General features: G+C 38.2%; 1 protein-coding gene across 10 annotated transcripts in view; it reads left to right on the top strand.

The window, feature by feature from the left end:
• Positions 1–23874, top strand: part of cadps2 (Ca++-dependent secretion activator 2) — an 874989-nt gene that overhangs the window by 690436 nt on the left and 160679 nt on the right. For all 10 annotated transcript variants that reach the window (XM_051929794.1, XM_051929778.1, XM_051929757.1 and 7 more), the window contains exon 15: positions 12523–12586. In XM_051929794.1, coding sequence (XP_051785754.1) covers positions 12523–12586 — 64 coding nt within the window. The remainder of the gene's footprint in view (positions 1–12522; positions 12587–23874) is intronic.

The raw sequence follows: 23874 nt of genomic DNA, 5'->3' as shown, positions 1-23874 counted from the left end.
GTTTCTAAAAATGAGTTGAGATGAGAATTCTGCTAAGGCAACTTGTACAAATGGTACATAGTTGTGAAGATTTTTATAGTCTTCATTCCATAATTATGGTAAATTCTTTTAAGCTTAGTAAAGCCAGCAACTGGGGCATAATAGTTTGATGTATTCTGGCAGGTCTCTTGCTTCCATGCACTTGAAATAATTCTTTGTCAGGTTTTTCCATCCTCTTTTTATCAGATAGTGAGGGACACATTTAAATGTCTCTGCCTGGAACCTGACCTCTGTGACTGTCTGGCTTATAAGTTGTATGGCAGCAGGAATGTAGGAGAATTTTTTATAAAGTCTACCTTGCAGGTTGATGACATTCCACGGGGTATAGCATTTCTCCAGCTAAATCTCATGGGCAATGTTAACGTATCCTCTTGGTCATTTCTAATAGCAACAACTCCAAAGGAAAAAAAATACTAGCTGAACCATGCATCACCTCCTGATATGCAAATATAATGAGGAGGAGCAGGATTTAGCCCCTTCTGTCCTTCTGCACCACTTTACACAGCATCTGTTTAAGGGTATGGTTATGTTATTCTGCCAATCTGTCCTGCTTTAGATTTTACATAGATATTTGTAAATATTTTATTGTCAATCATTAGTTTTAACTTTTCAAGAAAGTTTGTGGTGAACAGGGTTACCTAATTCTGAATTATAGTTCTTACTGATTCATAACTGTAAACTTATCAGTATAAGGCAGAAACTCCTTGAGACATGGATACTCCCTGTCAGGTGTCAACAATTAAGGCTAGTAGTGGCATAGTGGGCATTGTGCTTTCATGCTGCAAATGAATCCATTGATATGAGTAGAATAATGAATTCAATGCCACAGGGTATCTGAAAGTCATTGCCAATTGGGTGCATCCCTTCATTGCATCTATGAATAGGCCTTTTCAGTAGGATAATGCTTCATGTTACAAGGCTAGCAAAGTCCTGGAACAGTTCCAGGAACATAACAGTGAATTCAGGTTAATGTAGTGGAATTTAAAAAAGAAAAGCCTAACTAATTAAAAAAACAGATTTGTATTAGGTATATACAAAAGCAGTAGTTTGTGGCACACAGAGAATGTTTAAATTGCCCATTATGTGCTTCAAGGTCCTGTTGATCACACCAGCCAACTAGATGTATCACACATACATTTTTTCTTTTGTTTTAACAACTAATTCCTGCTTTTCTCCATCTAATATTAATCATACATTTTTATGCTTAAATTATGGCACAAATACATAATTAAACATTTATTTTCAGTTCACTGTATGTTTATGAGACACCGTGTTTTAAAATTAAAACAGAAGCAATGATTATTCTATCTCCCTTTTTTAACTATGTTCACCACTTAATCCTTTTTTCTGGAAGTTGATTTACTGTATGTATGAAAAGCTGTTCATTTGGATTTTCTGAATTGTTTCTTTTGACTCTGATATGTACAGTACAGTGTTTCAGAACATGGTTTGATATTAAAATGTAATATTTTATATTGATCTGAGAAGCATGTGGATTCTAACTTTATTAATAAAAAGTTCAATGTGAAACAAACACTAAATGAATACTGTAGATATTGAAATTGTGTCTTCTTTATATTAGTCTACAAAGTAAACCACATCCTAAAAACTTTACCTCAGCAGGAAAGTACATGTTACAGATATTTACAAGAAGGAATTTGTGAATCAACTTTGTTGTTTGTAATCCAAGGACATGCCAGGTTTAACTTGTCTTTTTTTGATGTTTAGTATAGTTGGTTAAAACACTTTTTACTGTCTAACTCTATTTTTCTGTAAAAAGTCAAGAAAGACAGCAAGTGAGCCTCAAAGAGGCGGTAGCTAAATACATAAATTAATGTGGAATATTAGCAAAAAAGTAGTGGAATTAGGTGTTAGGCCTCCATCTGCCATCAGAGCAGCCCATACAGGTATTTGTCTTGGTATTGAATGTTTCAGTGCCTGTCACTTTGCATGAGCTGTGTGGCATCGATGAATGAACATATTCTTTGATGATAAATGTGTGAAATACTGACAGAGAAGGGCACTGAAAATTGACAAGTGTTTTCTGTTTACAGACCATTGGATTGTTGCCTGTTGTGTAGACAGGGATATTGTCAGTCAGGAGACTACCCTTTCCATTTTCTTAACAGATAAGTGAACCATATAAATTACAAAAAAATAATAGATTTTAATCTGTTATACAAGTGCAAGATCCAGCAGTGAATTCACCAGTTTTTAATATTGTCACAAACTCAAACAAGAGCCATAGCATGTTTTGGGGCAGCCTCCCATAAATTGTGTATCCTGGCAGCAAAATTGATAAAACAAGTGATAGCACTGGTATGCATAGATCAGAGTCTAAAACAGAACTGCCCTCCTGCGGAGGGGAGTGAGGTTTTATAGGGAGTCTTGGGGAAGTGACGTCGTCCTTGGGACCGGGACAGGAAGTGACATGTTCAGAGTCGAGGCACCGGAACCTGGTGGGATTTCCTGGGAAAGGTCTGCAGGGAACTCAGAAAGAAAGTTAGTACACCCCGCCGCCACCTGGTCGGGTGAGTCAGTACTATTCTCTAAGCCCTTTAGCTGCCTATACTCGCACGTGTGTGACAGTATCTACAGTATGTATGTTGCTTATCTTACATATAATGCCATTAAATCCCTAAGATGTTCTCATATTATGTAACAGTCTATGAATGCCCATTTAGCCTTATGGATCCTGCAGTTGTGAACTCTCCATAAGTCTGTGTGTGACACCGCTATGATTTTGAGAATTTGTTCTTTATACCTAATTAAATTGTCTGTATATTATACCATATTCTCAGTCACATACTTTGTTTAAGTGCGTGAATTATTCTGTAAAATAATGCTCAGTATGTCTATTGTACATTATTTGCTTTCCAGGTGGGGTTTATGAGACAATTTCAGCTCTAGAGAAAGTCAGCCTTAGCTTTTACAATTATGACTTACCTGATTTAGACTGCCATAGATTAAGACATCTCAAGCAGTGTTAATTTTTTAGGCAAGGCAGTTAAGGAAAACATCTACAGTTTAATTAACTTTACACATGCATATACAATATCACATTATCTGAACAGACGAATATATGTGTAACTGGTCTATCTGAACCAAAAAAAAAAATATAAAAGTATATGGAATGTCAAAGCCAAGTTTAGTAACAGTAATACTTAAATCAGTGCAGTGCATAATTCTGGGGGATTTGTTTTGCCTCTGCAGTTGTGTTTTAAGGATCAAAATTGTATTATACACACATACGGTACATATATACTGCATGTATAACATATATCTGTATAAATTTACTTATGTTTATATGCTGTATCTGTATGACTATAGACACACGTTTGTGTTTATGTAAAAATACATATATATATATATATATATATATATATATATATATATATATATATATATATATATATATATATATATATATATATATATATGTATCATGTAATTAATACATTTCCTAAGACAATGGGCCTTGGTTCTGAAATACTGTGTAACTAAGTACTTTTTTGTATACGTTATTTGTTTCTTTCCCCTGGGGTAATATTATTTGTTTACTCGAGCTTCTTATTCTTGAACATGCAACAAGCATTTGCACATGAGTAAAACATTTCTGCCTTGGATCAATTCTTGCTTTTCCTAGTGAATTGGCTTTTGCTAATGGTCATTATAAAGCACAGTCTTAAAAGAAACTGTATTCTTTTAAATTCAAACAGGTACTGTAGTTAGTAGGAATATTGGAAATTTAGGGTATCGACATGATTTAACCCTATAGTAGAGCTTGTAAAATTGGTAGCTTCAGTCAGATTAGAATGTAACCCTTTGACATGTAATCTTTTACTGTTATAAAGTTTTGGAGGGTTTAGATCAAAAGCAATATTCCCTGAATCATGGACTCCGTTAACTTATTACATGCGCCATTGACATTTACAGGCTACATCTTTACATGTCCCATGGAATTAACTCAACGTTTTAAGCAGTGTACAGAAAACAACAGGTGAAAAAAAATAATGTGAAGAATGTACAATGTCCACCTCCTCTATGTTCAGTCCATGGTGGACTCCTTCAGTGAGCTGTGCAAGCATTTAAAGTGACAAAGGTACGCCGTTGCTCCTTGCTTGTGTCGTACCTAAGGTATGAATATAGCCAATATGCTATAGTTACAGTTCCCCGTTTTTGCTTTCCGAACCAGAGCATAGTGGCACATCACTGTCTGACCATAGTATTGCATGTATTTTTACCATCAAGCCAACCTCGAGCCCCAACTTTTTAAGTTTAAGTGTACGAGAGTGCTAGACAATCCAGTCTGGCTCAAATGTGTATGTATTTTACTGCATCACATAGAGTAATAAGCCGACAGAGTTGGGAGTACTGCATGTCACCAAGGAGGCAACTTGCTAACCATGTTATCTTTCTAGTTCATCTAACTTTTCTTTGTCTATTACATGTTTTGTTTTGCCATCTAACCTGTTTTTGTTGTCCATCTAACCTGTTTTTGTTGTCCAACGCTTATTTTACGCAACTTACAATTCATTTGGTCACATACTTAGTGACTGTATGTGGGGTCATAGGATGTTTGGGTATTACAATAATTATACATTCTCATCCAGACGACCCAACTGGGGTTGACCGGACCCAAACTTCTGACCAAACAGCACATGTTGTCCACAGGTCCCTCATCATGATCTACAGCTATCATGAGGTTCTCTCCACAACCTCCATGATATTTCTAATGGCTTCCCTGCCATTCTGGCTTGTGATGTCAAGGAGCTAAGGGCTTTGTAAAGTGGCTGCTGTGCAAAGTCTCTATAGCCAAACTCTTTTGGCAAATGTTGTGCATGCCACCTCTACCTCAGGGCACTCACCTAACAGTTCTTCGTATCTGACCTTCTTTCTCTCATGTTTCTCCTCCATCTGGCCTTACCAGGGATTTCAGTTCCAACAATGAAATATATCTGGCTATTCTGGTCATCAGGACCATATCTGGGCTAAGTGTGATCGATGCAATAGAATCTGGAATCTTGAATTGCCTCCCTAGGCCAACCTTCAGCTGTGAGTCTTAAACGGTGATGAGAAGCCCACTAGACACAGATGTGGTATCTATCCTGCCTTTATAGATGTTCTGGATGGTGCAGTCTACTTTGGTTGCTTCTGCTATGATTTTCTAGTATCTGGTCATGCCACCACCGTTAGTGCTTTGTGCTCTAGGGATCCTCTTCTTAGGTAGAAATTGCATGCTGGTGTATCGCTGTTACCCCAGCAGAAGAGGTTGAATGGACTTGGAAAGACTTCATAGACTGACTGGATCAGAAACCTAATACGATCAGGAAATTTCTGACTAAGAGATCTTCCAGTACATTCTTTGCCTGAATTTAGTCCATGGACCCTGCTGTTATATTCTCACCATCCTACTGTATTGTACTTCCTCCACATGCCTCCTTCTGAACTATCTGGTATCTTCTTTGCTTTGTGCCTTTTATTAGGGAGTTCTTGGCACTGTACTAGTCATGTCCATCCAAACATCACTAATACCACAATTATACTGTAACACAGTTGTGACTCTGCCTGGTCAGCTGCATCTTGTCTCCTAACCTTCCTACCAGTCATAATCTCTACGGCTGCCAAGACAACTTTCATGTCTGAAGAGGCTGTGTACTGTAGCACTTTTCTTGTACAAGTTACCTTACACTTCTTAGTTAGATTGCTGATAGGAAGCAGAAGCTTGTTGCTATGAACATTTAGAGCAGTGCTGCTCAGGCTTTGTGGTTGGCCTAGGCACCTATTGAGAAAGTGGCTTACCTTCCTTTCAAGGCCCTCAACCATTGTTTCTGGGACTGTGTAGATCCGCAAGGGCTACAGGATTGGTGGTAGACATAAGCCTTGAATTTTCTTGGCAATCCTGATTTGCCCACAGCTGTCATTTATACCTCTATCTCCATGCTGGTTTCCTGGAGAGCTGCTTTGTCTTTCAGGATTCCACCAAAAACATTCCCAGGCTCCTGACTGGTTTTTATGTGACTGATGGATTCTGGAACCTTGTATTGAGAAGCAAAATATGCCTGTCACCTTACTCTTTTTTAAATACAGTACATGTGTAGTAATGTGCCTCACTGGCATTACCAGCTATAAAAAAATAGTTTTGTATCCTCTGCAGGGTTATGAGAGAGGCATTTGTTTGGAAAAAAGGACAAAAACTATAAGGAATAAAAGTTTGCCTTTTTGTTCATTTACAAAGTGCAGAGGGACAACTTTGCTGATGATATGAGCGTATTCTGGGGAGCGTTGCGGCGGGTCATGTGTAGAGTGGAAAGGCAGCTTTGCCACTGAATGGCCGGGATGGCGTTGCCTGTCTTTCACTCGTGTGCATGCCTCCCATGACCTCATAACACTAGAGGAGTGAGAGAAAGTGCGAAGTACCTTAGTATTGGCTTTGCCGCAGCATAGAAAAGGTATCCCATATTGGCAGTTGTCTGGGCAGTAGCTCGGGGAAGAGAAGAAAAAACAAGTGCTTACTTTCAGTTTTAAGAGAGAAACACAGTTGCATCTCAAAGGCCAGCACAGCTATGTGCGTACGTGCACCGGCTGCTCGCATTTTTATAGTAAATTGTGTGGGGCAAGAGACACCACTCTTTGTAGACGCATTCACATCATCGCGTGCCCATGGAGGGATGACGTTTAACAACTTAAGTGGTCAGCACAAGGGCGCTGAATACAAAAGGGAATTTCCAGCCTCTAGAAGGGGTCTTCTGGCTAGATCTTGCTGAGAGAGAGGTACTTGGTAGACCACAGTCTTGAATTTACCAAGCACTACTGCTTGTGCATTGATTTTTGTAAATATTTTTTCTTCTTATGTAAATATCTCTGGATTAGCTTTCGTGGTGGTATTTACTGGGTTGGGGCTAATGGTGCACTGTTTATTATTGTATATACACTTTTTCTTTTTCTATATTTTGAATATTCGTGTTTTTGGTAAACCCTGTATTATACACTGTTTGGAGGAGCAGCTTCCTGACTTGGATTACTGTGGAGGAAGGCAGCGTTATTTTTTATTTTTGTGTATATATGGGTTTTCATTAATTTGTGTGCATTTTTCTTTTTCATTTGGGACTTTCAGTCAGCACTGTAAATAGTCATCATTTTTGGTCTGTGTTTTAAAATTGTTTTGTGTGTCCTTTGTGGTATTGGACTGTGTATATATATTTGCCACAGGATATTATTTTTGCTTTTCTTTATGTGCACCTGTAAATAAAATTTCACTTTATTATTTCTAAAACCCAACCCTTTTATGTCTGTGTCTCCGTCTTACACCATCATCTTGGTCACGCTCATTCCTGCATACTAGACACCTAGAGTGTAGGCTGGTGTCTCCAATCTCACTACACGGGGTGTCACAACATGGACCTGGGCTTCAATGGCTTGAATTGGATCTGCAAGAGAGCCTCTAAAATCTTTTTAGGGTCACTTTGCATCCAGCCACTGACAAAGTAGTCTCACTAATGCCGGATGTATAATATACTAGCCAACGCCCGCCGTAGCATATGGCGGTGTAAGAATAGGAACGGAAAATGGTGAGAAAGGAATTCAGAAATCAAGAAGAAATAAATACTTCTTGAAAGATGCAGTTGTGCATAGGTGTTTTGGTGGAGAAGACAGATAATGAGTCGAAAGATCTAACCCTAGAAAAAGCCACGTACAACTGACCGGTATCAGGTCTGTGCTCTGGTCTTTGGGTATCCAACAGTGCATTTAGAATTTCCAGGCAAGCAGGATTACATGTGAAAGTGATAAATAAATTAGGCTTTCTGAATTTACATACTATGGCCATGGCATCCTGATAGTTTTGTTGCATGTATCTTGGACTTCCTGGAAATGTGGATGGTAATATAATCATTTTGCCTACACGTACGTTGTTATTTTCAGCGTTTGCTTGCAGTGCTTCTTATTCAAACATTGTATTGTTCCATGTGCAGATCTTGTTGATGTAATCTGAGATAGTTGAGACACGCGCCCTCTGTTTTAACATACGCATCTATGACGTACTGTTGGAATAGTTTGCTGCTGGAGTGCAAAATACTAAATGTATTCCTCATTGCTAATCTGTGCAGGTAAAATTGGCATTGAGTAAGCCTATTCGCTTGGCGGTTCTTTTATCGGGAACATGTTGTAAATCTTTGTGCCAGCCAATGTCTCCGTAATGGAATAAAAGTGGATAAACCCTAGGATCACAAGTCATATTGAGCGTGGAAATCTGTTTACAGGAGTTGCCTGTGGGATTGATGCAAATGTCCCTTTCGGCAGGCAGTTTGACATCTTCTCTGACGAAAATCGCTGCAACATCAGTGTGACATGTTGGGGCATTGTATCGTCGTAAATCCTGCTTAGGGTTTTCCTTGAAAACCATTCGTACAGATGCTGTTGGATTGGACTGAGCGATTTCATGCATGTGTTTGTATGATTTAGCGAAGGGGTTGATGGTTCTGAGCATGGAATCTAGCTGAAGAAGTAAATTTTCGCTGCATGCAGAGTTTGCTTTATTTTGTAAGCGTACTTCAGTAGCTTGCGCTGTGTCAAAAACATACAACTGTCCATATCCTGGAGAGGTAGAAGTGCTAGAGTATAGTGGAGAGATTTGGTGAGATATTTGCCCGTGTATTTTAAAACAGTATGATCCGTGGCCAGGAGGTTGAGTTACCTGTGCACCCATGGAAGCAAAAGCTAGAAAAGAGTTGTATTCTCTAATGTGTTCACGATCATTTTTAGCTTCTGATGTTTGCTGTGTAAGAAGCTGTTGTAAAGACACAGGTGGCTTCCTCAAAGGTGGTAAAGCTACTTTACCGTTGTATCAGCACCTCGAGTACTTGTTGGATGTATTACGCTCAGCAGGCCAGTACAGTGCATGACATGGGAGAGGACAAATAGGAATCAAGAAATGCCGTGTCGGCTGCGTGTGGGCGGGACCAGTTTTTAAGTGGAAGCAGGACGAACCAGAAGAGAAATATATATAAGAGATACATCTACAGACAACCATTAGTGAATTTTGCTTATAACTTGGTGGGAACAAATAGATGGCATATTGCGTGTCACATTTCTAAACCAATCCAACTCTTCGTGAAGGGGGCACTCAACATAGAGGCGGTGATCTTGGTAACCTGGTCCAACAGAGAGCAAGCTTCTGAAAATGATGGACCATGTGCAGTTGAAAAGTCTCCTTAAAAAACCTTGTTAAACATATAATGCTACAGTATATTCATGAAAATATGAACTGCAAAATATCCGTTTGAAGTAAATGATGGGTCACACTCTGTCTAAAAGATTGCCATTAAGTGAGCTAATAACAAAGAGCCACAGGAGATGCAGATTTCAGTACTCAAAACACCAGAATGAATAAATCTGCCTAATAATGCCAGTATTTGCACAGGTGAGGCTGCACAACATCCACCTTCTGACTGCACATCTAAATGAATAACTAGAGAAACTTAACATTACTGTCTAATTGGCAATGCAAACGTGCCATGACAAAATAGGTGCAGTGTTTTAACATGTTGTTTACCCATTGACCACATTGCTTGTTTAAACTCTATTAGCTGTTGTTATGTCATTTAGTGATGCAATAATCAAAATGACAGAAAGCTATCATAGCAGACAGAGGCACTTCTTAAATGTGTGGAGCCCAGTAGCTGCAGTGGTCTGTGCGCATGTGTCTGTCTGTCTCCACTATCAAAGTGCTCGTTACAATGGACAAATTAATTACTAAGCTTCAGTTAGTTACTTTGTGCTTCTGAGCTCCTAAATGGATAACAGCAATTTTAGATTTGTATTTTCCTTCGGCATCATATCTTTTGTTCAGTATCTTTTGCTTTCTCCCTGAAACACTGGCGGTGGTTTAAAACATACAGAATGGACAAACTGGGGCCAGGTGTTTCCAGTAGAAGGTCTGTAGGTATAGATTTTGCAATGCAGGATTTTACTGCTATTCACTTAACACATTTTAATGGATTGTTCCCAGATGAGTATTCTCATCTGAGAATCACATCTGGCCCTGTAAGACTACTGACAAAGTTATTACTGTCGGGTCATCCATAAATGCTGATTGCAGGCTGTTATACACACGTCTTAGTTATGGTCCCCCGCCTATACTTCACTTCTGCTGTTTTGACCAGCATGTCCATTGCCAAGGGAAACAGAATCAATGAAATTATGCATCCAGTGACTCATTTCTTTAACCAGTGCCATTCTGATGTTGATTCATAGGTAGTTCTCAGGCTGAAGCCATTTTAAGAATCTAGGATGAGGTTTCTGATCTTGCTTGATATATGGTATAGGGCAATTGCTGTTTGTATCAGCTTAGGGGTTATGCAACCATAGGCATTTCCGAGGTCCAACCACAAGACAGACAGGTGTCCCTTATTTTCAAGTAATGGAAAGTAAAAAAAAAAAACATTTATTTTCATTACTTGAGTAGGAGGCTATGTTGTAAATTGTACTTTTAAAAGTATTTTTAAATGCAAATACTTTCTCTCTTTGCAAAGTATATTTATTTTAAAAAGTCCTACTTCATTACATTTTCAAGGTGAGTCACTACTGTTTTCACTTTAACATTAAAGAGTTCTTTTTTGTTGTTCTGTGTCAAAAAAGCTAAATGAAATCCACTGTGATTCAATGTTGCAAAAACAAATGACTTTGTGGTTAAAAAAAAAAATGGAAGGATAACGCCTTCCACAAATCATGATATCTCTGCTTCCCTGAGCATCTTCTAGTCAAATAACATTGAAGTTTGTTTGTCAGGGTGTTTTATAGCTGGAGGAGTCTGAAGGGGATGGGGCTTCACTTCAAGGTTCCTCAGCCATGAATTTCTGTTACCTGAGAACAGGAGCAGAAATATTGGTGGGGCGGATACGCAAGCCTTTCTTCCAACACCTGAGACTTCTCCTTATATGTGAATAGTACGAGCTGGAGTAGTTAATCCCAATCCCATCCCATCTGTCTATTTGCACCACTTACTTCAACAACTATTTTAATGTCTGGTTGAACCATTTATCTGTAGATGATAAATAGAAATTTTAAGATATTTTAGTTGCAACAATTTAATAGTTTTTTTTTTTAAACATTTATGATGGAAATGGTGTTACCTGGTCAGTAAGGACCTCTTTGGAAAACCCACCTAAGCAAAGACCATTATTAATTCTCAAGCTACAGATTTTGAATTAGCTACTTGAAGTGATACGGTCTCACAATATCAAGTGCCAATATCAACCATGAAAGGGATGCCCTGTTTAATTTGGCAAAGGTTTCAAAAATGAACAACTTGGGGTGGGGGTTGATATAAGGATAATACCTTTTGTACATATAATATAGCCTCAGGTCACAACAACTGTGCTACTTTGGGCATCTTTCAGTTGAATCACACTGAACTTCCTGCATCTAGGTGTTTTTTAGCTAGAGTACCGGAAAGGGAGTAGTCTGGAAATATTAGTGTGATAGAAGTGCAACATTTTTCCCTCCACTGTGCCCACAGACACATGTCCTAATAGGACATTCTCCAAACTCATATGTATAACATTGTATATACTACAATTATATACACATATATATACAATATGCACATATACTACAATTTTTTTTATTAATATGGCCTATTTTCATTCAACAGAAAAGAATTTTTAACTCTCACATAGCAAATTAAATAATCAAGACTACCACAGTTTGATGTTTATTATACAACATTATTATGGCACCTCTCTCACACCAATATTTTTTCTAAGCTACTAATTGCACAGATTTTCAAAACAATACATTTTTTCATTTAATGTTTTAATAAATAAAAAATGTACAAAAAATTTGTAATTATTCTTTCATGAAAATTCCCTTCACATTGTGAAAGTTCCATCTAAACAAATGTCCCTTCAAACCAGTATCTCAGTGTTTTTCTCTCTTCAGTCTACATGATGGAGTGACAACACAAGCCTATCTCCCTCAACTCCCTGTAACTACCAATACAAAAAATCAGACTCACGGGGAATGTTTTCCTTTGTCGATCAGCAGTTCTTCTGTTTTAATGAAGATCACACTTTTTGAGTAAGCCTATAAAGTACTCCAGTTATTGGGTGCAAAATCTTCATTTTCACATTCACTTCCTTTTTGCAATGCAGTAAAAACTGACCTCAAAAGCATAACATTTATGCCTTTTCATTAGTTATGGGCTATGAATTCTAAATAGTTTTTTTTACCAGATGTAATGATAGAATTGGAAAAAAGTTCCAAATAGTTGCTTATATTCCAAACACTATATGGGAAAAAATGAATGCAGTAAGTTAAATAGAGCTACTGGTCAGGTTTAAAAACAGGAGTATCAGGTTTCATGAAGGTAATAAGTGGTATGTTTTGGATTTGAATTTATCAAGTAAATAATATGAAATCTCTATAGAATTAGGATATGTTGACTAAGAAGTAAAACAAGATTTTGCATTCATTCATTCGCAGGTACGGTTTCCCATTTGGACGGCCAGAGGGTGCTTTAAAAGCTACACTGTCATTGCTTGAAAGGGTATGTCTTGGCTTTGTTACAATCCTGTTGTAGTTCCTTGTGTTTCCACTTGTTTTTGTCAAAAAGAAAAGAAACATCCCCCAAATCAACAAATACTCAGATTAAAGCATTGACAGCATTAACTATAACATTGATGTAGGTACTTATTATCTCATTTGAAAGTCATTGTAAGCTTAGGATGCAGAATGGCATAGCGTGCTGGTATTATTTTAAAGCATCTAGCTGGGAGTTATGCCAGCAGCTTAATTATTAAAGAGAACAATTAGCCTATTGGATAAAATTAATTCTGTCATTCAAAATGAAATGTTTAAATAAGTTGTAAACTCCGGAATCTTTTTTTATACTTGTAAACCAATAGGTGAATACAGCATGTGACAAAACTGAACTAGATACATTCTTAATAGAGAAAATTAGGAGCAATTAGGACTGTTTCGTTTTTGTATCCTTCTGGAAATATTTTTTTATAAAATAGGCTAAACCATTTATTATCCTGTCAGCTTGTAAAGGGATGTTGTGTGTTCCTTTTTTCTGATGAGGCATATATTTGTTCATTGTAAGACATTTCAAGTAAAAAAATGACAACTGAGGCACGATTTAAGGAATAAAGCTGCTCATATGAATGAAAGACGTTGATGTGCATGCTTTGAACTGACCCATTCTTCTTGCAGCTGAAGAACTATTGTATATTCTGTTGTTAAGTGTTTTGCTGTGGCTACAGGCGATTGAGCTGCAAGTGTTTTCCACCACTTATTTGCCACTCTTTCTTTTCTTTTATTTCCCCATGAACCTAAGCTTGTGCCTTGTCTACACACACAGTTTGATTATCATTGTCCTCATTATACTTGCAATCTGTCAATACACCTTCTCTGCTGGATACCTAGAGACATCCTAAGTATAATGTTTATCAGCAAAACAAGCGGTTCTCTAAATAATGGAAATGGATTATGCACTGGGTGGATACAATGTACTTTTCTGTAATTTAAATTTATTATTCATATTTCTGTGGGGATAAAATCTGACAATTTTTTTTTAATTGTCCCAAACTGTAGCCATGTTCAAGTGTTTCTAAATGAGGGTTGAACAGTTAATTTAATTTTTCTAAATTATAGGTATTCTCTTTAAGGAAGGTCTTGTTCTTTATTAAAATTTAAATGCCTTTTTTAAAATTAAATTATTTACTCATTTTTTCCAGTTTATTATTTGGAAATTGGATCATGGCTTTTTCCTAGGCAGTAGCAAACAACTTTTAAATTTTCATTTCATTCTCAAATTGAACACTCAATGTTTAAATACAGTATCTTTGGACAATCACACTCTGCTTCTCGTTAAACCAGAGTCATGATTTTTGAAAGTTTTCCCTATTTTAATATACAATTGTATTTATTCATTGAACAGCAACAAAGCACCGGCATTGTCACATTCCTCATACAACACTAGAGTACAGCATGTGCTGAACAATGGAATAAAGTATGGACAGATCTAGCCAATAGCACAAAAGACAGGCTGTTGTATCAGGAAAAACACTCATTATGCAGTGAATAAATGTCTGTAGACCCTTTTATGAAATTGTCATGGTAGGTATAGGAGGATTATTAATTATCTTTTCATTATGCAAAACTCTTTGCCAATTATTTTGAAAATTATTTCTAAAACTAGTTCTCTGGGCAGTGGGTGTTTATTTTTTTGTAAACACCATATGTAACATAAGAGTCAACATTGATACAATAAAATAGCAGAAGGTAGTCCTATGGTCAGTGTTTTCAGGCATCGTGAAGATCAGTCAGTCATCAGTCGGTCATTTTCCAACCCGCTATATCGTAACACAGGGTCCCAGCCAGCACAGGGCGCAAGGCAGGGGCAAATCCTGGGCAGGGCACCAGCCCACCGCAGGACACACACACACACACACACACACACACAAAGCACACACTAGGGACAATTTAGGATCGCCAATGCACCTAACCAGCATGTCTTTGGACTGTGGGAGGAAACCGGGGCACCCGGAGGAAACCCACGCAGACACAGGGAGAACATGCAAACTCCACGCAAGGAGGACCCAAGAAGCGAACCTTGGTCTCCTAACTGTGAGGCAGCAGCGCTACCCACTGCGCCACCTTGCTGCCCTGCATCTTGAAGGATTTGTTAAAACTTCTGTGGCATTCTTTTGTTTGTCGACGTGATTCCTTACAACTTGAGTTATGCTAAAGTCTGAGCTCTCCTACTCATTAGATTCTCCCACTATTAGCATTCTCCCACACATGCTGAAATTAGTAGATGTTAATTGTGTTGGCGCTGTATTTGTGTTTGTTAACATTCTGAAAGGTAAAATTTTTGCCAATAAAGTATTCTGTCAAAGTTACAGGATGACAAGCCCAAATCTGTTTATACGTCTACACAATCATCACTGCATCAGTTTTGCCGTTATTTCTTACACCATTTGGCTGAACTTTATCCACAGACCATTACAGAGCTGCTAGTGTTTTACACAGAAAGGTTGCAGAGAGGCATCTATTTACTTGCTGCAATTCTTCTTTTGACATTCTAGAATCTTTTCCAAATAGTTCAAGTTTGGAGTCATCGCTCTATGGGATTTTAAGTGGTTGTTGCTCCATCATTTTTGGTCTTTCAGAGCCTGCAGTCTCTTCATCTTGCTGTGTTACCACAAGAATTTTTTCTTAGCTGTAGCACACCTTACAAGATCACGGCTCTGTTAGGTACTAAGAGATCCCTTTATTGGATTTTCACCCGGGGCTTACAACTTTTTGTGTCTTCCACTGAGTTTTTTTGTCTCTGTTATGCATGCTTGATTTCAGTTCCTTATGACAGCTTGAAAACCACATCTTGAAAATCTGGTTTGGTGAGCTGTTGCCTACCTAGTATAGCCTTGTTGGTACACAATTACGACTTTATGTGTGTTAATGTGTATTACCGTAGCCATTTCCAAACAAATGCTGGAAGCAAGCACCACAGCATTTCTAAGTATTATCAAGTATATAAATTGATTTGTAAAAGTGCATTGTCGGCACATCTGTTTTGGTTAATCACAGCATCAATAATTGGTATCAGGTGTAAAACTGATGGAATTGAACAAATAAATGAAATGGCTGTGGTGCTTTGAAGGGGAAGTTTGAGAACTAAACCTTGGTTGTTGGTGTCATCTCACAAGAACAGCACAAAAGATTCTTGTTACTTTTTATTGTAACAGTGTCTATGTGTGCTTATTATACTATTTTATATTGTTTTCATAAGCAAATAAACAGTTCCTGCCCAGAAGTAGTTTTAAAATGTTTTTGGGGTGGATTAAGATTTTTGCACATACCCTATATGGCCAAAAGTACAGTTTATAGACACCCCTCCAAATAATTGAGTTCAGGTGATTCACAGACTCATAAAATCCAGCACATACAGTGCATCCAGAAAGTATTCACAGCGCATCACTTTTTCCACATTTTGTTATGTTACAGCCTTATTCCAAAATGGATTAAATTCATTTTTTCCTCAGAATTCTGCACACAACACCCCATAATGACAACGTGAAAAAAGTTTACTTGAGGTTTTTGCAAATTTATTAAAAATAAAAAAACTGAGAAATCCCATGTACATAAGTATTCACAGCCTTTGCTCAATACTTTGTCGATGCACCTTTGGCAGCAATTACAGCCTCAAGTCTTGTTGAATATGATGCCACAAGCTTGGCACACCTATCCTTGGCCAGTTTCGCCCATTCCTCTTTGCAGCACTTCTCAAGCTCCATCAGGTTGGATGGGAAGCGTCGGTGCACAGCCATTTTAAGATCTCTCCAGAGATGTTCAATAGGATTCAAGTCTGGGCTCTGGCTGGGCCACTCAAGGACATTCACAGAGTTGTCCTGAAGCCACTCCTTTGATATCTTGGCTGTGTGCTTAGGGTCGTTGTCCTGCTGAAAGATGAACCGTTGCCCCAGTCTGAGGTCAAGAGCGCTCTGGAGCAGGTTTTCATCCAGGGATGTCTCTGTACATTGCTGCAGTCATCTTTCCCTTTATCCTGACTAGTCTCCCAGTTCCTGCCACTGAAAAACATCCCCACAGCATGATGCTGCCACCACCATGCTTCACTGTAGGGATGGTGCCAGGTTTCCTCCTGATGCCTGGCATTCACACCAAAGAGTTCAATCTTTGTCTCATCAGACCAGAGAATTTTCTTTCTCCTGGTCTGAGAGTCCTTCAGGTGCCTTTTGGCAAACTCCAGGCGGGCTGCCATGTGCCTTTTACTAAGGAGTGGCTTCCGTCTGGCCACTCTACCATACAGGCCGGATTGGTGGATTGCTGCAGAGATGGTTGTCCTTCTGGAAGGTTCTCCTCTCTCCACAGAGGACCTCTGACAGAGTGACCATCGGGTTCTTGGTCACCTCCCTGACTAAGGCCCTTCTCCCCCGATTGCTCAGTTTAGATGGCCGGCCAGCTCTAGGAAGAGTCCTGGTGGTTTCGAACTTCTTCCACTTACGGATGATGGAGGCCACTGTGCTCATTGGGACCTTCAAAGCAGCAGAAATTTTTCTGTAACCTTCCCCAGATATGTGCCTCGAGACAATCCTGTCTCGGAGGTCTACAGACAATTCCTTTGACTTCATGCTTGGTTTGTGCTCTGACATGAACTGTCAACTGTGGGACCTTATATAGACAGGTGTGTGCCTTTCCAAATCATGTCCAGTCAACTGAATTTACCACAGGTGGACTCCAATTAAGCTGCAGAAACATCTCAAGGATGATCAGGGGAAACAGGATGCACCTGAGCTCAATTTCGAGCTTCTTGGCAAAGACTGTGAATACTTATGTACATGTGCTTTCTCAATTTTTTTATTTTTGATAAATTTGCAAAAATTTCACGTTGTTATCATTATGGGGTGTTGTGTGTAGAATTCTGAGGAAAAAAATGAATTTAATCCATTTTGGAATAAGGCTGTAACATAACAAAAGGTGGAAAAAGTGATGTGCTGTGAATACTTTCCGGATGCACTGTAGTCATGCAATCTTCATTGTCAATCATTGGTAGTAGAATTGGTCATACTGAAGAGCTCAGCGACTTTAAATTGCCACTGTCATAGGATAGCACTTTTGCCACAACTCACTATGTGAAATTTCTAATCTGCTGCAGCATATCTGACCTGGTCAAATATAAGTGCTATTATTGAGAAGTGGAAGCATTTGGCAGCAACAACAGCTCAGCAATGAAGTGGTGGAGCATACAAAACCACAGAGCAGGGCCTCCAAGTGCTGAATGGCATCACATGTAAAAGTAGCATTGCTCTCAGTAGAGTTCCAAACTGTATCTGTAACCATCACCAGCGCAAGAACAGTGTGCTAAGAGCTTCAGGAAATGGCTATCCATGGCCAAACAGCTGAACCAAAGCCTTTGATCACTATGTGCAATGCCAAGTGTTAGGTGTGGCCTTCGTCAGTTGGACTGTGGAGTAGTGAAAATGTGTTCTCCGGAGTGATGAATCACTTTTCACTATCTGTTAGTTAGATGAATGAGTCAGCATTTGGTGCATTCCAGGAGAATGCCACTTTCCAGATTGCATAGTGCCTACCTTTAAAATTTGGTCGAGGAAGAATAATGGTCTGGGGCTGTTTTTCATGGCTTGGGCCGAAGGGTACTTTTAGTGCTATTAAATACCAAGACATTTTAGAAAATTGTACATTTCCAGCAGTTTGGGGAAGGCCCTTTTGTGTTCTAATTTTTACAAAAGTCCGGAGGCAGTTAATGTATGGGGGTCGGGGGTCAACTCCATATTAATGCCCATGGTTTTGAAATGAGATGTCAAGTTCATATACACGTGATTGTCAGGTGTTCACAAACTGTTGTCCATACATTGTTCATTGTGTTACCAAGGGTAAGTGCACTACCAGGTTGGCATAGAGTATCTGTAATTGCCATGAGAGGTCACCATGAACCACTTTAGCAATGGATGCAGTCCTGCTCGAGCCAGTCTGGGAGCACTAAAGTCGCTAGTGAGCATAAGACGCTATAAGTGAGCTGGGTGTCCCAGGAAAACAAAATGCAGGACTACTAATAAAGGAGACGAATACTGGGGGAAAGTATGCAATATGCCAGAAAGAAGCTGAAGGACAAACAAGCCAGCAGTCGCCAGGAGCAACTGATTCTCTTCTTAGGGAGACAGCAAGCTCTTGTTAAATTTAAAAGAACTTGTGCCCATTTGAAAATGTAGAGTTTCAAGGGGCAGAACCCTCACTTTTAACATGCTTAATGCTACCTTTTCTATAGTTTCCCTTAAAATCCTTCTAAATTTTGTGCCCCTGGAAAACTCTCTTCCAGAGTAGTCATATAATTTACACAATGTACCATGCCTGACAACCCTCTCTATGTCCACATTGTTTTTTTTTTAAAGTGACATATTAGGAGAGAATGACATAGAACTTGCCATGGCATTAATCGGTAATTTGAAAGTAGCAGGCTATGTAATAATCAGTGCTGTTGTATATGTGACTGTTACCTCCATAATTGTATGTTGTACCTACTAAGGGGCGTGCCAGAGCCTCAGACACAGTCCAGGGTTTAAGTAAATTATTTCATTTTGCAGAAATAACCTTTTTACAGTTTTTTTTCTCCCAAAACTCCTTCTATTTCTTCTTCCTTACTGTCTTTGTCTTTCTCCTTCACTCCTCCCAGGTGAGCATTTCCCAGCCCCAATACCAAGCTGCTCCTTTTATGCTGCACCCAGGAGTACTTCTGGAAACACCTCAAAGTAGTGACACCTACTGTACTTTTGACAGCTCCCACTGGCAGGAGCCATGGCACCCAGCAGGGCTACCCAACGGCACTATAAATAGCAGGAGTCCCCAAGGGTGTGCACATGGGTGCTCCAGTAAGGGAAACCTGCTCCCTAGTGCCTTGGGGAATTATGTAGCTCTGATAGTTAATCTCCCCATGTCCTTCCTCTTTGCTGTTCCGACTAGGAAAGAGAGCAGCAACCATCCCAACCCCTATTGGAAAGACAAGGGTTGCTCCATCCCATTTGGGATGCCAATCTATCCTTGCCATTCATTACAGTGTATATTTATTTAAAATATGTTCATGCATATACAATATTATAATAAGTATATTAACAAAATAAGTGGATATATTTATTTTATTGTACTCTCCATTACTAACATTTAGGATTGCAAGAGGAAGCAAATACTCTGTCTTCTAAATCCAGTGTTCTTAATATTCATACTGAGTTATGCATGTAGAACAAAGGAGACACTGGATGTACAGTAATAGATTGTAATATGCATGCTGCCTAACAGTACACCATGGTCTATTGTTGACTCTGCTTCTCAAGATAACCATTTTCTGAGGAGCAGTTTGCAATGATAGAGATACCCACACATAGAATATTTTGGCAGGCCTTTCTGTTATACAATATCAAAATTTGCCTCTGACAGCACAATGCAAACTACGTTAACTTGTCACCATCCCTCTAAAGGTAGAATAGCCACAGTTAACCTTATTTAGAGTGTTTTAGTCAAAGACTTTTATCATCATTTAGTAAGTCATATTTAGTTCAAAATCTGGGTTATTAAATAAAAGAGCTCTCTACATCGTTACTGAAATATTCCCAACAATCCTGAAATAGATGTATGGGTATGGTATTTTACATTGAAAAACAAACAGTAAGGATTGTTTGACTCAAAATGCAGACTTCTAGATTGCAGAGTAAATATTATTACCCCAACAAGTCAAATTCACAATTGTGTTAAGGATATTTACTATAATTTAAAAAATGATTGAGGGTATTATTACATTATATTGATTCAAAGAGTTGACATTTTATAAATGAATACCATCTTAAACTATAGTATGTCTTCATTGATATTGCATATCTAATTTACACTATTTTTAAAGAGAATAGTGAAGCTTCACATATCTAAATTCACCAGGCATATCATGGCAGTTTGGTCATTCAGTGGTGTATAATGCATCAGCATCAATATCCATGTCAATGGCTGATGACCAATTCATTTCATCATTGCTGTTGCTCAATTCAAGCAATTATTCAGTTTCAGTTTATTCTAAAACTGTTTTTACAGCTTTTTGTTTTGTTGTGATTTTCATTGAAACTAGGCCCCACTCCTGAATATTAAATAAGTAAATGACTTACCTTAGAGTTACTTGAAAGTGGCAAAAAGCTTAAACATATTGCGGATGTTTTATAGCATAATGTTATTTTATCCAATACATGGCAGCACAATAATTTTTCCAAGAGTTACTCAAGCTTAACAGTACAAACTATATCATTACACATCACCCCGAGCCTGATTCAGGTTTAATCATAATTGCATAGAATTCCAAGCCTGAATCACACTTGGGGTTAATGTCAAAGAGGTTAAAATATAAAACATTCTTTTAATCTTATGTGCTGCATAACATGTGTGAATAAATAATTGTTTATTTGCTGAAAGACAGTGAATGTCTTGAAAGAATTAAAGAAATTACATTTTTGTCAGGAATGTAAGTATTGTTACTTTACTTTATTACTTTACATGTTTAATGCACAAATGTAAAGGAAGAGGAAATGTAACATACGGTAGAATCACAGCCTGTACCATAGCAGTCAATGTAAGGTCTTTCAGTGTGAACTCTTTAGAACTTTTACACTTCTGTCTGTCAACACTTTCTTTCATCATGAAAAATATTTCTTTTTCTTTATATTTTTCCTAAACTACACCACTCTGGGGGCTTTTGTCACTCCCCAACCCTCCAGTTGCCTTTAGGCAAGCATGAGTCATCTAAAACTCTTTTTACACTAATTGTTTAGCTCATGCTGTCTTACTTGCATGAGCTTTGGCACAAGCACTAGACAAGTACCATTGTTCTACACTACGTTTAAATAAATATATTGACCCTGTTGTCAAAGTAGTAAAAACACAGTAAACTGGAAATGACATACTTCTTTAAACATATATTACTTTTGCAGGTTTATTTTAACTGGTAAAGCTAAAACAAAACAGTGTATCTATACAAAATACAGAACTTTTTCCCTTATTCATGTTAGGCTTTCACTGTACTCTGATCCTTTTTTCTTTGTCTCTTCACTAAGATACCAAAATTACAAGCAAGTAAAGTACTTGCCATCATTTATCAGGTATAGTGTTGGAAAGTTACATTTGAATCCCTTTCAACTATAAAAAAATTAAAAATAAAAAAACAGGTAATTAGTTACAAATGTCAAGAGAAAAATCAATTTTATAATAACAAAAGATGGTCTGGTGACTTGTAGTGATTATTATGTAAAATTCTGAGCTGAATTCAATTTGTTTTTTGCCTATAGTTAGCTTCCATTTTTCTGGCAGTCTAATTTTTGTGGTTCTGTTGCCAATATAGTCTCGGAACATTTGTGAATGTCTTATTTTTATATTTTTACATTTGAGACAACTTCTATATATGTATTAGTACTTCATAGTAACTTTCTATAGTTGATATTGGGAGAAAATAAGAAAATCTGTAACTTGCATCTGATACAAAGAATATTTCTTTATCGATTTTATATAGATCAAAGTAGTTCAAAAGATGCAGATATACAGTGAACCCTCGTTTATCACGGTTAATCCGTTCCAGACTCTACCGCGATAAATGAATTTTCGCGAAGTAGGATTCTTTATTTATAAATCGAATATTTTCGCAGTTAGAGTATAGAAAACCTGTTTACGACCTTCTAAATACGTTTGTTAACATTATTAGAGCCCTCTAGACATGAAATAACACCCTTTAGTCACCATTACACTCGTATTACCCAATATATTAGACAAAATAAGAGAAAATAAGACATATTAGACGTTACAAATGTCATATTATTATTATTGTACTGTACATTTAATTACATACACACACAGTTCTTACACACAACCACTAACCTATGAAGGCACGAGCTCAGTAGGGGAGTCTTCAGGTTGTAAGCTGGAGCGCTGATCGCACCCTCAGAGGACACAGACGCCCCTGGGAAAACCCCTGAAACAGCTGACAGTCTACCTTCACATTGCTCCTTACCTTTCATACTTGCGCTATAACGCGTGATAAACCTCTCACGCGGTACTCCGCTTACTTAAAAGTATTGTGCAGCGCCTCTCAGCTTTGGAATTGGTTGTTTTGTTTCTCTCTCTCAGACATTCTCTGCTCCTGGCGGAACTGTCATCTCTGACTTGTCATGGAGCACGTTTAAACTTTTGAAAAGAGACAAATGTTTGTTTGCAGTGCTTTGAATAAAGGTCTTTTTTTTCTACAACCTCCTGTGTCTCTGTGCAAATCTGTGACCCAAGCGTGACAAGGTGGTGCAGTATCTTCAGCAGGTGCATCGTTGTCTTCTTCCGCTGAAGGAGTACTAGGAGTAGGCAGTGGGTGTCTGGTTGCGCGGCTGAAGAACATCTTGATAGGCAGTTGCTGGCGCTGTCTTTTCATATGCGTGAGGAGGCTTTTGTAGGGTATTGCCATCTTTGATCATATCCAAGAGTTTCACCTTCTCCTGGATGGTAAGCATCTTCCTCCGGCGCTTAGTTTCATTGTCAGAAGGCTTAGAAAAAGCAGCACGTTTAGGAGCCATTGTGGGGCTTAGATAAAAGTTCTCAGAAAGCGCATGCGTAGTGACGTAAGCGTGTATGGGAAAAAATCGCGATAGAGTGAAGTCGCGAAAGTCGAAGCGTGATATAGCGAGGGATCACTGTATTCTCAGTTTACAAATCTATAAAGGTCTTGATGTGCCAACTACCATATATTAAGTATCATTACTTTAAGAACAAACATGTGGCTATCTTTTAAAAATGAAACAGACTAATTATTCTGTCTTCAATTTTCATATGCACTGATCCATTATTTTCAATGAGTGCTGAAGCACCAGGATTGTGGTGTTTGTTTGCAGCAAGTTGTCAATACTGGGGCACTGAGTAAAGCAATATAGTGTGGAGGAAGTGTAGGATTGTACTTTGATGAGTAAAGATCCAGATATTTGTTTTCTGTAGTGTGCTTTTTTCCAGAAGTTCAAAGTATGGATTTCCATTGTCCAATAGAAAATTAAAAGCAATGACAGCACTTACTTTTCTTAAGGGCTTATAAAACATAGTTGGTTTAACTAGGTCCTTTTCCTTTTATTCTAAACAGGTGGTATTAGAGCTGCACCCAGTTTTTTAAAGGATTTGTTTTTCGAGTTTAGTATAACATGAAAATACATTACATTTAAGTGAGATGTTCATTTTCATAACATTGAATCTCCCGTCTAATACAGTATGTTAGATTATGTTTAAAACTAGCTGTGC

Source organism: Erpetoichthys calabaricus, chromosome 1 (assembly GCF_900747795.2).
Source record: "Erpetoichthys calabaricus chromosome 1, fErpCal1.3, whole genome shotgun sequence".
Lineage (NCBI taxonomy): Eukaryota > Metazoa > Chordata > Cladistia > Polypteriformes > Polypteridae > Erpetoichthys > Erpetoichthys calabaricus.
Note: the sequence above shows the minus strand (reverse complement) of the source record. Positions and strands in the feature narration are given on the sequence as shown.